General features: G+C 52.4%; 5 protein-coding genes and 1 non-coding gene across 6 annotated transcripts; 1 reads left to right on the forward strand and 5 right to left on the reverse strand.

Moving 5' to 3' along the window:
• Nucleotides 1-1,498: 1,498 nt before the first annotated feature.
• Nucleotides 1,499-3,963, reverse strand: J4E92_007899 (uncharacterized protein; the record flags this gene model as incomplete). The annotated part of the gene is made up of 4 exons (XM_051499260.1): nt 1,499-2,641; nt 2,691-2,822; nt 2,872-3,861; nt 3,913-3,963. 4 exons carry the CDS (start codon nt 3,961-3,963, stop codon nt 1,499-1,501), a joined length of 2,316 nt encoding a protein of 771 aa, XP_051350509.1.
• Nucleotides 3,964-4,690: 727 nt separating this feature from the next.
• Nucleotides 4,691-6,308, forward strand: LYS3 (Saccharopine dehydrogenase [NADP(+), L-glutamate-forming]; the record flags this gene model as incomplete). The annotated part of the gene is made up of 5 exons (XM_051499261.1): nt 4,691-4,706; nt 4,757-4,817; nt 4,868-4,897; nt 4,948-5,065; nt 5,115-6,308. The coding sequence occupies 5 exons, from the start codon at nt 4,691-4,693 to the stop codon at nt 6,306-6,308; spliced, it is 1,419 nt and encodes a 472-aa protein (XP_051350510.1).
• A 259-nt stretch (nt 6,309-6,567) lies between these two features.
• On the reverse strand, nt 6,568-7,675 carry J4E92_007901 (uncharacterized protein; the record flags this gene model as incomplete). Its single annotated transcript, XM_051499262.1, has 3 exons — nt 6,568-7,127; nt 7,210-7,580; nt 7,632-7,675. The coding sequence occupies 3 exons, from the start codon at nt 7,673-7,675 to the stop codon at nt 6,568-6,570; spliced, it is 975 nt and encodes a 324-aa protein (XP_051350511.1).
• Nucleotides 7,676-8,004: 329 nt separating this feature from the next.
• Nucleotides 8,005-8,091, reverse strand: J4E92_007902. Its single transcript has one exon. It is a non-coding gene; the product is annotated as a tRNA-Gly (tRNA).
• A 3,071-nt stretch (nt 8,092-11,162) lies between these two features.
• J4E92_007903 (uncharacterized protein) lies at nt 11,163-12,089 on the reverse strand (the record flags this gene model as incomplete). Its single annotated transcript, XM_051499263.1, has 2 exons — nt 11,163-11,817; nt 11,875-12,089. 2 exons carry the CDS (start codon nt 12,087-12,089, stop codon nt 11,163-11,165), a joined length of 870 nt encoding a protein of 289 aa, XP_051350512.1.
• Nucleotides 12,090-14,314: 2,225 nt separating this feature from the next.
• J4E92_007904 (uncharacterized protein) lies at nt 14,315-16,377 on the reverse strand (the record flags this gene model as incomplete). Its single annotated transcript, XM_051499264.1, has 2 exons — nt 14,315-16,023; nt 16,077-16,377. The coding sequence occupies 2 exons, from the start codon at nt 16,375-16,377 to the stop codon at nt 14,315-14,317; spliced, it is 2,010 nt and encodes a 669-aa protein (XP_051350513.1).
• Nucleotides 16,378-16,401: the final 24 nt, after the last annotated feature.

Here is a 16,401-nt window from a genome sequence, read left to right on the forward strand (position 1 = left end):
TCAAGATCGTTTAGACTTCTTGAGATGAAGTTCGTCTACTTCACATTCGCACTCTTTGCAGCTTCATCAACAACAGCGCACGTGTGCGTTACCTAGATTAAGCTAGGCCTTGTCTCGTTTGTCGTTTGTCATTTGACACCGCGGTCAGTCAGGAACATCGCGCCGAATCCCCAAGACCTATGACCTTTCGCATAGACCCCTAGCTATACCTCGTGGGCAAACCAGCGTCACCGCTTTTCATCTTCACCGTCACTTTTCGTTTTCAGTCTCATGGTCGTAGAGTAGCTAGTTTTCTCAAAAGTCGGCGCGCAAATTTTTTCCTCTCCAACGACAGTACTCGCATTGCCTTTGCGATTACTCCCAACACCATCGTAGTACCGCCAGATCACATCGCAACCCGCGATCTCAATACTTCTGCGCTCTGCTACTTGCCTTCGGGAATTAAAGCCATCATCCTCCCGCGCATACAATACCCAGTTCCGCGCACGCACATACCCCATATCGGCGGCTGTCCACACAACCCGGGAGCCTACATCCAGCCAACGCGACTCAAAACCCCCCACAACACGCCTACAAAGCCATCAACGCGCCTCTATCTCCTCTACATTAAGCCACCCATCTACAAACCCCACCACCACCACCAAGACCACCAAAATGGCAACCTCAACATTCACCCTCCCACACCACCCAACCCTGCCCACAACCCCCTCACCCCCACCCACCATCACAGCCACAGCGCTGCTGAACGCATCCTCACACGACATGGCAATGCTGCACGACATCCACACGCTCCTCAACAAGATCTTCACGCGAAACCGAAACCAGCACCAGCGCTGCACGTGGTGGAAATCCCTGCATGGCTTCCGGCGGCAGATTGGGCTTCTGCTGCAGGAGCTGGAGAAAGGTCCCGTCAAGGAGCGGGAGGGCAAAGTGGAAGCGAGGTTGAGGTTTTGGGATAAGGGAGCTGTGCATGGTTGGTATTAGTAAGTTTTTGATGGCATGAGCTGAGTTGGCTTCGAATAACTTTTACTAACTATTCTCAAGTACGTTTAGTCAACTTGTTGCTGTCGGCCCTTTCGCCATGCTGGGGCTCGTCATGATGGCGAGTGTCGCGCGCGTGTGCCGGATTACCGGCATTACGGCCGTGTATGAAGAGATCGCTTCGGGCGACGTTCAAGGCGTTTTGAGCGCGAGCGATGAATTGGCTTTGGCGGGGGAGTTTAGTATGGTGTTGGATGAGGGGGAGGAGTGGGATGAGGGGGTTGTTGTCGCTCGGGATGAGGAGGAGGATGACGAGTAGATAGAAATTGGTCTGGGGTGGTTTGCTGAATACACATGTACCATAGTTTACGGATGATACCAGATAGCCCGGCGTGGCTATTTTCACGGCGTTTTGGCGTGTTGGAATGCAGGGATAGAACGTATTGAATGTCTCCTGGCTCACATATTGCGTCGCTCTTGTGATGTGAAATGTATGTGAAGATTGACAGGCTACACTCTATCTAATACCGAATCTAGAACCTAGCGTACCGAAACGCTCCTTGCCGCCTACAGTTGGACTCTGCGCTGCGACTTGCGCTCCTTCTTGTACCTTCTCCAGCAGGATAGCGCCCTTCATCTGGTCTACCTTGCTGTACTTCTTGTTCCTCTGCGCAATGTCGAAGAACTCCAGGGAGTCGTCTGTGCCCATCAGCGCGACTGTTTGCGTCAATTCGTCCAAGTTCTCCATCAAGATGGGGTTGTTGAGGGAGCTGACGAATTGGCTGAGGAAGGCGGTGTCGTTGGCGAGAGTTGCGACGGCGGCGGGAGAAATGCGCTTGATGTGCTGCGCGAGAGGGAGGTCGAGGATGGCGGTTGACGCGTGGGATAGAGCGTCGAAGTAGATGAACTCTTTGATCTCTGTGGGGAGCGCAAGAAGGACCGAGGACATTATGTTGGAGAGGTACCTAGTCAGCTCCAACATGTACGTCGATGGTTCGGTCTCAGGCTTGGTGGCCATCCAGTCGTACTCTGCTGTCTCGATCAAATCGTCGATCTTGCTGTTCACCAGCTCGAAGACGCGGTTGGAGGCGGTGTTCTTGGCTTTGGCGAAACGGTCGGTTGCGGCGAGGACGACAGGACCTGTTGCTGACGGCGAGGAACGGGCTTCAAAGAGTAGATCTTGCAGCTCAACGCAGGCGTTCTCGAAGTGTTCCAAATTCGTCAAGATCTGCACGATCTGCCCAGGATATTGACTACTCAGCCTCTCGATCAAGCTTCCGCAAACTTTCTCACACAGCAGCTCATCCAGACTCTGCCTCAGTGTTTCATCAATGACACTGCTCTTCTGGAAGTAGTCGTCGCTGAATAGGTAGATTTGGTTGAGGAAATTCCGGATATCGATGCAGCATAGCGGATACATCTGGGAGAAGGGCAATACGCAAGGGAAGGTGAGCGGTTCGTTGGACGCCGGAGGATTGTACCAGGATACCGAGACGACCTTATCGTACTCCTCGCTGGAGTTGATGGGCATGGGCATGTAGTCGTCTGTGTGCACGATCTCGCTGAAGTCTTCGCTGAAGCGGGCTTTGAGAAGGGAGGAGTATTTGGAGAAGAGGGTGAGGAGGAGGTCGTTCATTGCGGAGACGGAGTAGCCCCATTTCTGTAGCAGTCAGTAAGAGTCTCGGCGGTGGTGTAGATGCGTAACGGACCTCCATAGTGAGCATGAAGAGCGCTATGCGACCCTTGATCTTCAAGAGCAGCTCGTCGTTCTCAACGGTGTGAAGCTGGCTCGTGATGAGATTGATCGCACTTTGACACATCGAGTCCCATAGTTCGTCGACCTATACTCTTATTAGCAGTGCTTTACGTGAATGAGCGAGTGTTACATACATCAGCCTGTGACCGTAGGTTAAGAGTCTTAGACATGGTAGCCTTCTCGATAATCGCATACCCCGCGATACTCTCCAGCAAGCTGCTCAAGTCACTACATTCCTCATCCAGTAGATCCAGCTTATTCGGTATGATCAAATCCTTCTGCGTCCGCCGATCTGATGCGTACTCTGCTCGGAACTGCTCGCTCTTGCCGAGCGTCTCGTTGATATGCATCGCTTCGAACAAAGGCGAAAAGTCCGTCTCGTTTCCAGCCTCCTCGTTGTTCAGCACGTCAAACTCATCGGTCTCGTCGGCCACAAGTTCGATTGCTGAGTTCAGTTTGAACTTAGAAAATCGTGTGTCGGCTTCGGCGCGTTCCTGGTTGCGCGTTCTCCGTACGTCGGTGTAATAGAATGAGACCTCGCCCAAAAATTGCGCCGACTCGCGGATTCGGTAAAGCCACGTACTCAGGTCGTTCTTAACTGCTTCTCTGATCTGCTCTTGGGTTTGCGGTATAGATTTCTCAATCACATTCGCAATCTTGAACCGATTGATCTCCTTCAAATGAATCGTCTGTAACTCATCCAGAGCTCTCAATGCCGCATAGTAGTTCTTTTCCCTCAGCATATCCTGGACCGAGTTCGCAATGCGCAATACGTTCAGACACGCGTTCAGCGCTTGCGAAGCTTCATCGATATTTTGGCGCACGCCTCGCGAATCAACCAGCGCCTTCTTCTGCTCCGCCAGCTTCTCAATACTCTCTTGGATCGACTCGTTGAGCTGCAAAATCTCACCACTCATCTGCACGGTCTGGTCGCGTATCCTCAGTAGTGAGTCGACCGAGCTGACGAAATCTTGATGATTTGCATTGCATATGCGCTCAATTTCACTTTCGCGATCGTTGGCATAGCGATCGAATGTGATTTGCAGTTGATTTGAGTAGCGTGCATCTTTCATGATGGGGATCAGCTGGTCGATGTAGTCTGAGCCCACGGATGACTGGGAGATCTATTCCAGTCAGTACATGCAATATGCGCACACTTTTACGGAATTATCTACTTGTTTGATCGCCACCCATAGGTCATCGTCAGGGTCCACGGCTGAAGGCATGATGGCGGTTGTCTGGTTTTGGTAGTCGTGTGTGGTTGCAGAATACTTCTGTTGGAAGCGGAGTAGTAGGTCACGGTGAAAGTTGCTATGTTCAGTTCTGGTCCAAAGTTGTGGATGGTGGTGCTCGTCGTCGTCGCATATGAAACGCGTACCTGGCAAGTCCGCGGAAACCGTGCTAGTGGAAATGCGACCTAGCTGACTTGGCGCGGCTCGCTGACCCACTTCCCTTTTCGAGATGCCCCGGACCAGATGCTCTGCAGTCCAATCCCATCTTCAGCAAGTCAAATTGAAATGAAGAACTGGCTCGTGAGAACAGATGCACTGCAATAATCCTGCCTGATGCTTATACAGATTCCGGACGCTGCTTGGCAAGATAAAATTTGCAATCGACCGTGTTGATCATCAACGCGCGGAACATCACGAAATACTCCTGAAGAACGCGCCTAGGCAACACTGGAATTGAACCACGATGATACCACGAGGCTATACACAATCTTGCATGCGTATTACCAGGTGAATTAACCAAGATGTGGTTGAGTTCGGAACATCCATCGGCCTGCCAAAGCCCAAGATCCCCAGCGTGACGCGCCGCGCATGCCCCACTTTCAGGAGCGATGACGGAGTAACCCCGCCGATTTCTCTCTATTCCGATCCGGAGTCAACGCCAAAGATATAATCTCGCCCCAAACTTTTTCACATCTTGGCAATCACATCCAAATCACACATCATGGAGGCAATCACAAGTAAGTCGAGATTACGAATGAAAAAGAACATGGTCTGATTGACGATGCAGACAAAGTACAGAACCTTATGGGCAACGTCAGCGGGGCGGCTGCTGGAGCATACAGCGGAAAGTAGGTGCTCACTTAGGACTGTTGTGGTGGATTTGGCTAATTGGTGATAGGACCGCTCTTCTGCTCGGTGCTGGTTTCGTGTAAGCCATCTATCAACCATCTTAATCTACAACAGACTAACAAATCACAGTACACGCCCAACTGTTGACGTTCTCGCGAAGTCCGGCGTCAAGGTCACAGTAGCATGCCGTACCCTCCAGAAGGCTCAGGACCTGGCTAAGGGCATTCCCAACACCAACGCCATCAGCGTACGAACGAATACCCCACCATCCGTAGCTCCCAACTAACAACTCTCAGCTCGACGTCAACGATGCCGACGCTCTCGACGCCGAAGTCGCCAAGGTCGACGTCGTCATCTCCCTTATCCCCTACACATACCACGCAACGGTCATCAAGTCAGCGATCCGCAAGAAGAAGAACGTGGTCACAACCTCATACGTCTCGCCCGCGATGATGGAGCTCGACGCCCAAGCCAAGGAGGCCGGCATCACCGTCATGAACGAGATCGGTGTCGACCCCGGTGTTGACCATCTCTCCGCCGTCCTCACCATCGACGAGGTGCACAAGGCCGGTGGCAAGATTCTATCCTTCAAGTCATACTGCGGTGGTCTCCCCGCACCAGAGTGCTCAGACAACCCGCTCGGCTACAAGTTCTCCTGGTCGTCGCGCGGTGTACTCCTCGCGCTCCGAAACCAGGCTGCCTTCTACCAAGACGGCAAGGTCAAGTCGGTCGAGGGCCCCGAGCTCATGGCCGAAGCAAAGCCGTACTTCATCTACCCCGGCTACGCCTTCGTCGCATACCCCAACCGCGACTCCACACCCTACAAGGAGCGCTATAACATCCCCGAGTGCCAGACCATCATCCGCGGTACCCTGCGCTACCAAGGTTTCCCCGAGTACATCAAGTGCCTGGTCGACATTGGCTTCCTGTCCGAAGACCCCAAGGACTTCCTCAAGAAAGGCGAGAAGCGCACCTGGCGCGACGCAACCGCCAAGATCATTGGCGCCAGCAGCGACAAGGACGAGGACCTCATCTGGGCCATTTCCTCGCGGACAAAGTTCGCCAGCACAGAGGAGAAGGACCGCATCATCACTGGTCTCCGCTGGATCGGGCTTATCTCCGATGAGCAGATTGAGGCTCGCGGCAACCCGCTTGATACTCTCTGCGCTACCCTGGAGAAGAAGATGCAGTACGAGAACGATGAGCGTGATATGGTTATGCTGCAGCACAGGTTCGAGATTGAGAACAAGGACGGTAGCAAGGCTGTTCGTACTTGCACGCTGGCTGACTACGGTGACCCCAAGGGTTACTCTGCCATGGCTAAGCTTGTTGGTGTTCCTTGTGCGGTTGCTGTGCAGCAGGTGCTTGATGGTACGCTGAGCGAGAAGGGTATCCTTGCTCCTATGAGCCCGGAGATCTGCCGCCCGTTGATGAAGACGCTTGAGGACCAGTATGGTGTTGTGTTTAAGGAGAAGACTGTGCCTATGTAAGGTGGTCGCCTGGATGCAAGAAGGAAGATGCTATTTGATGGACATGGTAGGTATAGACAAAAGCTTATAAGCTTTGAATTGACTGAATGAACACATCAATCGCTTCCAGATTCTGACCTTGTTTGGTGAAATGGTATCTCTTCTGCTGTATCTCGTGCCTAACTCTAGAAAGCTTTCCCTCCGCCTCTGCAACGCATCCCATATAGGCAATGCAAGCGCAGAGCCTCCCCATCTAGCACTCCGTATCCGTACAACCCACTCAATCCAGCCCAGCAGCCGGCGGCCTCCCACCAACAGCCTTCTTCGACGGCGCACCACCACCGCCCATGCCACCCCCAAACATACTCCCCAACATATCAAACATCGGGTTCCCCTGCCTCGGAATCTTAATCCCAAAATACATCTCGCCCACCTGATCCAACGCCTCCCCCCAATTCACATCCTTCAGATCCCCCGCATAATGGCTCTTCAACTGCCTCCACAAACTCGGATCCCCGCGCTCCACGCTCAGCAACAATAGTCCCAGGAAATTGAGCAGAGGTAACGAGGGGTATACGGTGAAGTCGGAGGCTTTTGTAGAGACGGGCTGCGTGGGCGGGTTCGGCGCGCGTTGCAGGGACGAGGTGAAGAGGAGGTAGTGTTTGTTTGCGGCGCGCAGGTTTCCTGTGAGCAGGTAGGGGAGGGTGCCGCGGGCGAGGTAGAGGGGTGCGGTGTGGGGCGCGTCGGAGGTGTACCACGAGTAGTGGAGGGAGGAGAGGGTTGAGGCGGAGTCTTGGGTGCCGAGGAGGAGGTGGCGTTCTGCTTCGTAGGGTTCGAGGTCTGAGGGGAGGGTTGAGTTAGTGTCGTTTCGTGGGAATGGGGTTGGGGTTGGACTGGGGAGTGAGAGAGGTGGTGTGCGTACCTTCAGCGTATAGTCCTCCCGCGACATGATGTATCTCTGGGTCGCCGGCGGGATAATCGCCGAACCGACTACTCCATGCTATCATCTCGCCCACGAACTTCTTCTTTGTAGGCTCATCCTTGGGGAAGGCGCGTAGAAGGCCTAGTAGTCGTCCTTTGCTCTCTGCGTCTACCTTCACCTCCCCCTTGTTGTATACGTCCAGGAGGAATATGCATAGGTCGCCGCCTGAACCGCCTTGGCCTGCTTGGAGGAGAGACAGCGCGCCAGAGTGTAGGATGGAGGTTGCGGATGCCCAATCGGAGGCTTTGGTGTAGCGGGATGCGATTACGCGGAGTTGTTGGTGGGCTTCGTAGAATTGGCCTTCTGCGATCCTGGGCGGGGTTAGCCATTGCGTTTTGCGCGATGATGAGACCTAGACTTACTTTTCGCGTTGTCGCGCAAGCGTCTTTTCGATCTTGGAAGCCATATCGGGTGGTTGAGGGGTCGGTGGGGTGGTGCCTTGGTGTTGCTGGAGAGCTTCTGGATCGTGTTTGGGAGCGATGACGCAGCGCTACGGGCGGCTGCTGAACCCCACATTAGCCCAGCACACGACTTCAACTTCTGTCGCATGTTATTGTTTGCGATACTCACTACTCAAGTCACTTCCTAATCCCCTTTGTTCTTCCTATCTTGACGCGCCGCGCCAATGCCATGTCGCAACGCCGCGCAAAAAGAGAAGCCTCTTTACCCCTACGCGCGGAAGTTTGAAAAGCGGCAAACTTCATGGACACCACAGGAGCAAAAAACATTGAGGTTTGCGGCAACCGAGACTCGAACTCGGAGCCCAAGCAGGCTACGTATGAAGCGTGGGAAGCTTGGATTTTACCCTTAAACCATTGCCGCGGTGAAGATTAGCTAATGATTGAATTCGTGCGTTTATATAGCCATAAACATCATGAGTCCAACAGTCTTTGATTCATGCAGCTCCACAGTAACGGTATCGAGTGTCTGATTCATAGCTCCAAAGCTGTTATGGCGTCTTGTATTAGCCGACGCATGCAAATGGCGGGGCTGAGGTGGGATGAGATGGCAGGAGCGGGGTGCTGGCGCTTAGGTCTGCGCCTTCTCCATGCTAACTTACACTGCATGCGGCACAGCAATAACCTACAAGGTATCGAAAGGTTATTACGATGTAACTCTGTCGATCCACAGTATCCTTCCAGGATCTGAATCCTTCGAAATAGGTACACGGCCGTGGATCTGGCAATCGGTTCGCTCGCAGCAGCTCACATGCACTGCGCGAACAAGTGTCACACTGCCGATAATGCAGGGGTACGTCTTCCTCGCAAATATATTTGGCCAAGGTAGTACTCAGAGGTAATAGGCTACACAATGATCGATGCAATAGCATCCGAAGAATCCCTAACCAGATTATACTGTCAACACCTCGTTCTTGAACCTCCAGATCAATCCATACCTCATCCATCCATCAACGGATATACGGCGGCATGGTCAGCGAAGCCAGCGTAGCGACCGTCGCTTTGGCTATAGCGATCTCAGCCTTGGTCATCGCAGCCGGCCAACTCGTGGCGCAACTCTTCTCTACAGCGGACGGATATCGTAGATGTCAGCCCTCTATAATCGGAGACTGGTACAAACTAGTTAAGTTGAAGTTCAGGTGGTAAGTTGTTTGCAGTGGGAAGGGCATGGTGTACTGTCCAATTTCACTAATCTGAGAAGGAGTTCGTTTCGATATGAGGTCAAAGTAACGACTCCTCACTTCGAGATAAGGTCGCTACGTAGAATTGAACATCGCGTGTCCTTTTATTACAGCGAAGAAGAAATATACAAGAGGTGGTATTCAACTTTGTTTGGGCAGGACGGCTCACGACGGTTAATATCTTGGGACAGGCAGGTAGCCCTTATGGGTACCCGGATTTCACGCGTTGGTACCTTCTGTGACTACCTTTTTCCGGCCGAAGAAGATGTGCCTACATGGTATACACTATTAGTTCATATTCACCGGGTTCAGTCGCATTCTCAACTGAAACAGATAACACCAAGGTTTCCTCGGGGTCCCCACTATCTAGATGACTTAGCGCCGATCTGTGTCTCAAGTAAGTTGCCGCAAGAGACGTACTTGTAACGTAGGACTAACCCGACATTTCCACAAATGTAGGGAAAACTCGTTCATGGGATTTTATGCCGCCAGATATCGTTCGACCAGTCGCTAGTACTACAGTCGGCTGCTTGATCACCATGGCTTACCGTCTAGGTATGATCTGGACAGATTTCCGACCCGATGAAGGCATTATGCGTGCTGCAGGTTCTGGTCGAAGCTTCTTCACCTCTATTGTGCGAGGTATGGGATTGGTAGTGGAATTCGGCGAGGGAACGTCTATCCAATATTACGAACGCCGTATACCTGACATGATTGCGGATGAGGTACGTGCGATACATCAGTTGCTTAGTTGCAGTTTGGCAACATTATGTCAGACATTTCGCCAAGCAAACGGTATTGTTCAAGACTGGTGGTGTAATTGGCAATAAGGTGCTGCTTACAGGATACTGCAACGTCCTTTTCCCGACGATCTTTACTTACGAGCTCTAGTTCACCTATGGGATTGTTTCCAACGATGGATTCCAGGAATACGAACTTGGACGGTCCGTGTCCCAGCACCGACGACTCTACCTGAGGCATGAGCAATTGCCTGTAGAGGCGAGTCTGAGTCGTGCGCTGAAAGATCTAGGCATATGTCACGATGGGAAAAAGGCATTGAAAGCAAGCTTGTCGCATCAAGATCCTGCTCATAGGCTTCCAGCTTTGACAGATATCCTCGGTTTGTGGTGCAAATGGCTCCCGATTGAAGGCATCACATCGAATGTGATCGACAACCCTTTCCCTTTCCCACTGACAACGATGGGCGAAAGACACGAATCGCGTAATGTCTGGAAAGAGGAGCTTAAAAAGCATGAGAAAACGCTCTCCGGGCCGTGCGCGCAAGTACTTCAATTCTACAACGATTGGGAAAACTGTGATCCTCGTGGCTTCAGAAGATTCCGTTCCCAAAATGCTGTATTCAATGCGAAGCGGAGATCTGTATTTCGCAAAGGGTTCGATGCGGCAACACGATATCTGCAAAACACTGAAGGCTTGGGTGTGCTCGGAATGTACGACTTCTGCGTACCTTGTCACATCGACATCAATGCTTCTAGCCTCCAGAAAGCCAAAGAAAACATTAGGATTGGACATGACAAGACACGAGACAGTGCCTCGCTTCCACAAGACCGAGATCCAATTTTTACGGAACGAGCATACATATACCTCGAGAATATACCCGATTTCGTCTTGGAGATGGAATCTCGTAACCCTAGCGAGGAAAGATTCTCGTACGAAGATGTCTGGTGGATGATGATGATGCGGCTCCACGCATGGACTATAAGTGTGCAGTGGCTGGACCGTGAGGGCGTGAAGATACCGAGCGAGCACTACGAGAATCGAATGAGAGTGTACATCTTGTAAAGCCAAGCATGCAAAGCTGATATCTGGCAAGTCGAGCCGGTTTCGTCTCCACAGGCATATGAAGACGGTCACGAGTAGCTCAAGCGATGACTACATAGCCGCTACGACGCACGAATCACACAGAGAAAGAGTCACGGGACTGGCGAGGCAGAAAGCATGGTGTTGAGCGCAGTGCTCGAAACTTGCATTGCAGTAATGCCTAAGTGTATCTAAGAATCGAATCATAAAAAGGTCGTCGCAGCATCATCCTCATCGAAAGACCCAGTCCAACCGAAAGTGATGCCCAAGAAGAAGAAGAATCCCAGTCCCAGTCCGTGAAAGCCTAAACCCCAACCCATGCCCGTATACACCATTTTGTAATCCGCGCAGCTAACCCGTATAGCATGCGACCAGCCATCCCTAAGCAGACGGAGAAAGAAGAAGAAGAGGTAGAAAGTGTAAAAAGGTTTGCCTAAGCAGAGAAGTCACGAGCGTGAGCACGCTTCTGAACGGAAGCGACAGCAGCGAGCTTAGGGCCAGGCGCATCCTCGATAGTCTCACCAGCCTGGTGCCAGTAGAGGTCCCACTGAAGGAGCTCATCGCTAGCCTTGTACAGCTCAGTACCCTTCTTTCCAGCAGGAACCTGCTTGCTGTCGTCACCGCCAGTGACCTTGATGTTGAAAGCCTGAGGCCAGAACTGGCGCTGGCTAACATCGCCGTTGTTGTGGATAGACACAACCTCAGTCCTGAGGACGTAGTTTCCGCTGGGGATCTCAGCAGGGATGGTAACCTTCTGGGTGTTTCCGTTGTCGTAGAAGATGGCGTCGGTGCCCCAGTAGCCGGTCTGGCCTTGGGCTTGGCCGGACGAGTAGCGGCCCTTGCGGTAGTCGAGGAGGGCGCTTTGGTGGATCTTGAAGAACTCGAGCTTCGTCTTGTCGACGTTCTTGCAGTCGCCGTTGCAGGATGCCATGTAGGTGGCTGTCCAGCCGTGGTGAGAGCAGTCCCAGCCCTCCTCGCCGGAGCCGCAGCTGCCCTCGTGGTGCCAGTGGAAGGTTACGTCTTGGCCGGCGGGGGCTTCGACCGTGTATGGGGAGGGGGAGGCATCCTTGTGGGCAATGATGTCGGGGCTGGAGTTCTGTTAGTCCATGCACGAAAGGGAGGAACTGGCGTTGGTATGAACGTACTGGCTCAGCTTGTCGCCGTAGATGGGCTGGTATCCCCAGCCCTGGTTGGTCCACCAAGCAGGTGACTTGTTACCAGGATCCTGCTTGGAAGCCTGACGGAAACCGGGGTAGGTCTTGCCTCCAGCCTCGAACTGCTCGACAGAGGTGTGGCCGGCCACAGTAGCGATGAGGGCAGCTACAAGAGCGCCAGTCTGGAAGATCTTGGACATAGACATGGTTGAGTTGATGTTGGTCGCAGAGATAACGGTTTTGTGGGTATATTTGTTGGTGGGTATACCTTGTGAAGAATGTGATAAAGAATGTGAAGAAGAATGAGTGTTTTGTTGATAGCACCGGGCTATAGAATGAATGACTGGTCAATGAATGACTGAAGAGAGAGTGACTTGCTTGCTGTGAGCGTGAAGGATATCCCTCTGCAAGGGCGAGCAGCAGCCCTTAAGAATGCTCACCACCCAGCATTCCAGAAGCAGCCAAGATGCCCGGAATGTCCAGGCCATCATTTCGGAGGCGCTTACTTTTCGCCCCGCATTTCCCGACGCCCGTGAGGGGTTTGCACGGTGGCTTCTGCTGTCTCTGACAGGCGGCCTGCTGACCAAAGAGGTGCGCCGGCGCTCAGCTGGTGGAGTGTGTGCCTGACGCTAATGTAGGTACGAAAGAACTAGTTTCTTAGTCACGAACTGGGTTCGCCCGGCGTGTAGAGGAACACACCCACTATCATTGGTAGTCATCTGCGCGCCTACGTACGGCGTAGAGATGACGACCTGTGCCCCTTCTTATTGCATAGTACTAATCCTGTCACGCAGCTGTCGGTGTCTCAGCCTGCTGTGCCATTCCCAACCTCATGTGGAGTTTGCATACGTACATTTCGTATTCTCGAAGCCCAGACATCGAAGTCTCAAGATTTACGGTGGATCTCGGAAAACACCGAGATCAACCTCATCACGCAAAAGAACGAATCAAAAGCCGTGATGTCATGTTGGTTTTCGTTTGTAATGACTTGGGGCTGTTTTTCTCGTGGTCGGATCGCCCCTCGGCTGCGTGTCGTGGCAGCAGGGGTGAATACGGGGCTTCCGCTGCCGCACGACGCCGCTGTTTCAGCCGCCAGAGGGCTATCGATAAACAGCCTATCGACAAGACCCATCGCTTCCCAACATATCACCGGCGCATGCAGCAATTTTGGTTCACTCCTGCGATGAAAACGTCTGGTTGTTTGAGACAATGCCGTGCTATGTTTCAAACAACGCAGGTTGGCGAACTCTTACCGAACGGGCATTTGAAATCGTAGCAACTGATCGCTTTCCGGCCTCCCTGGTAATACGAGCGACACGCGTGAGCACTGCCGAAAGCCTTGGTACTTTTCCTCCACTCTGGTCCAGATGCTGGCTCTCCGCTCAACGATCGACATGTCGCCACGAGGAGGGCCTGACCTTCCTCGTTGAGTTGTGCGCCCGTCTGATCCGGAGGATTCGGATGCATGCGAGCGCATTTTGGAACTCTACCGGCCGTGACGACTATCGGTAGGGAGTGTGCGGCGTCGACATTAGCTTACTGACGTATGAAGATTACCAAACAAGGTAGTCAAATATGGTAGTCGCACGATTAGTAACATCGCAGACGCCCATCAAGCGCCCCACTTTGTCTACCCTCCTCCGAATACCAGAGTTGGACGGGAGCGACCTCTTGAGATCATTTTCTAATCCTTTCGACAGTTTGAACAAGCGAACGCATGGCATGCCAGCAAAGACATAAACTCTGTGTTCACGCCTGGAATCCTGGATTGTTGTTCCAGCGTCATCTCGTGGCGCAGTCCACATGCAATTTCCTGTGTTGCTGTTGGCCAATCGTCCCAGTATGGTACAATAGTCCATCAAAAGCAACGCATTGAAGTGTTCCTGGTGATCTTGAAAAGCTGCGCCGCTTGCGACCTGCATCTAAATTGCTTTTCGGAAACAATCCCATGGGTATTAGCAGCGGTAACCTACCTGATCGTCCGTCGGCATGTCTCTGTTAGCGAAAACACGCACCCGGGTATTGGTTTTGTGCGAGAACTTTATTTCCAGCGTCTATCGTGCAACTGCATTGGCTTTGATCTGCACCTTGCTGCAGCATTCCAAGGCGAACGTTCATGCGCTGGGGTCGTGTTCGTGGTTGTTCACTGTGAGCTTTTGGTGGGTGCAAAGAAAGCCGAAGGTTGGAGGCACGGTGCGATGCATCTCCAGCAAGCACCTGGCAGTACGTGGTGCGTTCGCAATGTCGTCACTGTCGTTGCTGTAACAGCCTGTTTCGAAGAAGGTTGTTTGTATCATGGAGCGAACGCTAGCAGGAAACCTAAGTGCGGAAGACATCGTGGTCGACTACATACATTGACTAGCTATACTACCTCCGCGGTCCCATGCCACGAGATCCGAGTCTGCCTTCTTTCTTTCCAACTTTGCGAACCTCAAATCTTGCGCCGTGTTACCTTGATAGCGTCACCGAGGTCACGGTCCGGTACGTCGATCCCTTCGAATAGCGCTCCCATACATTGGTGCTCCACTTTCGCTGCCTTGGTGTTCATTGTCGGTATCGGCCTTACACTCACTCCGTACCGACTGAGACCGCAAGCACACAGATCGGGGGCATCTTCCGTCGTAGCTATTGCACGAACACCACGAACACGCTTCGACTGCCGCGGGGGTAGCATTTGTACTCGAGAAGACCGGCTTGGGGGTCCGCCGGGCAATACGAAGTCCCCATTGGGTGCCGTACGTAGCTGGCCCATCTGCGCGCGACTGATGGCTACCGACGCTTTCATTTTGTTGCCCATGAAGATGATGTTGTTGCCGCCGTTCTTGTACTGGCTAGCGAGCGCATTGAGGTCCAAAGAGAATTCCTGAATACTGATGCCACTACCAGCGTCCGAAGCTGCTTCGTCGATTTCGGCCGTCTCATCGTCTTGGCTGCCTGAGTGCTCGCTGGGTTCGTCCTCATCCACGGGTGTATCGTTCACTGGCTCTTTGCCGTCTGGTCCCTCGTTGACAGGCTCCTCGGCGGCTGATGCCTCGCTGACTGACTCTTCGCCATCTGTCTCTTCTTTCACGCTCTCTCTGTTGTTCTTCTCCTTCCCGGTCCTAGCACCAAATGCCTGCATTGCATACCAAACTGCTCTGCCCACACGAGAGTCTCTCTTGTCTTCATCACTCCAGTTTGCGTAGAGATTCATGAAGCTGACAGGCCCTGGGTTCATCAACGTCATCGCAGGGTTGCAAACATCTACAAGCTTGGCCAAATGTAGATCGCCTTTCCATGTTTTGCTGCCGCTCTCCTTTGATACTGGGATCTGGATGAACTGCTTTAAAGTTTCACAAACCACCTCAAAAATTGGCATAGGCGTACCCATGTCTTGCGCGATAGATTCTGTCTTGAGTACAGTGATTACAGTATTAACGTTCCAGTTGTAGATGTTAGGGTCGTCTTTAAACACGGGATTCTTGCGAAATGCCGGCATGATTGTCTTCCAGATGTTTGTACAGGTATGCAACATACCGAACCAGTCGAAGTGCAGGTCGTTTTCATCCGCTAGGAGCCACTGGCGAATCTCTCCGAGCAAGGCTAAGGGCTTGCGTTGCATTTCCACGGACTTCAAGAACTCCGATGTTTCGTAAGTACCTTGGGGTAAGTTTTCTTGTCTGTCCAAGATCTTCTGCGACTCTGGCTTGCACACCAGGCTGACTAACTTCATCACCCGTTCGTGGGCTTCTGCTGTTGATTTGGGTTCCGCACCCATCCGCTTCAAAAACAGTTCTCCGATCACAGTTGGGTCGTCGAGTCGGTGCAGTTGCTTGTTGTCCCAGGTGTCCTTCTTTGAACGCCGATTGCTCGCCTTATTGGCAATGGAGTAGCCGCGTCCGAGATCAATCTTCTTACCCACTTCGTCGAGAGTCTTTGGCCATTCACCGAAGAACAGCTTGTCTTGTCGACCGTTGAGTAGATATTCCATGTCAGGCCATCGGGGCATATACGGGTGCAGTATCCGGCTTACCGCAACATACAGCCAGGCCATGTAAAGAATGTCGCCCGCCATATGCTCGATTTTGGAAGCTCTGTGATTAAGCTGTAGCTGTAGTTCGTACTTCAGAAGCCCGCAGCGGATCGGATGCCTTTTCAAGACTGTCGCAAGTTAGTTTTAGCCCTCTTGTAACACCAATATGATCCAAACGTACCGTAATCCCGCTCGTCTACAGTTTTACTCAGTGGCTCATGCTTGTCCTCCTTGATCTTCTGGATGAATCTTCCCCAGCGATCACGAATCGCGTAGTCTTGATGATCGCTCAAGATATTACGCATGTTCTGATAGATCGAGGCTATATTTTTGTCGGAATCCGCAGATCCCTTGAACGGCCGCTCGATAGGATCAATTTTGGAGAAATCCTTCGCGGCTTTACGAACGGTCTCTTTGTACTCGCGGAAAGGCGCTGCAAGCGTGCCCTCCTCTTGAAACACCGACTCAACGTCAAAGAACATCTGTACCGCTACAGTGAGTCATAT

The sequence above is a fragment of the Alternaria infectoria genome (assembly GCF_024043175.1).
Source record: "Alternaria infectoria strain BMP 0036 chromosome Unknown scaffold_14, whole genome shotgun sequence".
In the NCBI taxonomy this organism is placed as follows: domain Eukaryota; kingdom Fungi; phylum Ascomycota; class Dothideomycetes; order Pleosporales; family Pleosporaceae; genus Alternaria; species Alternaria infectoria.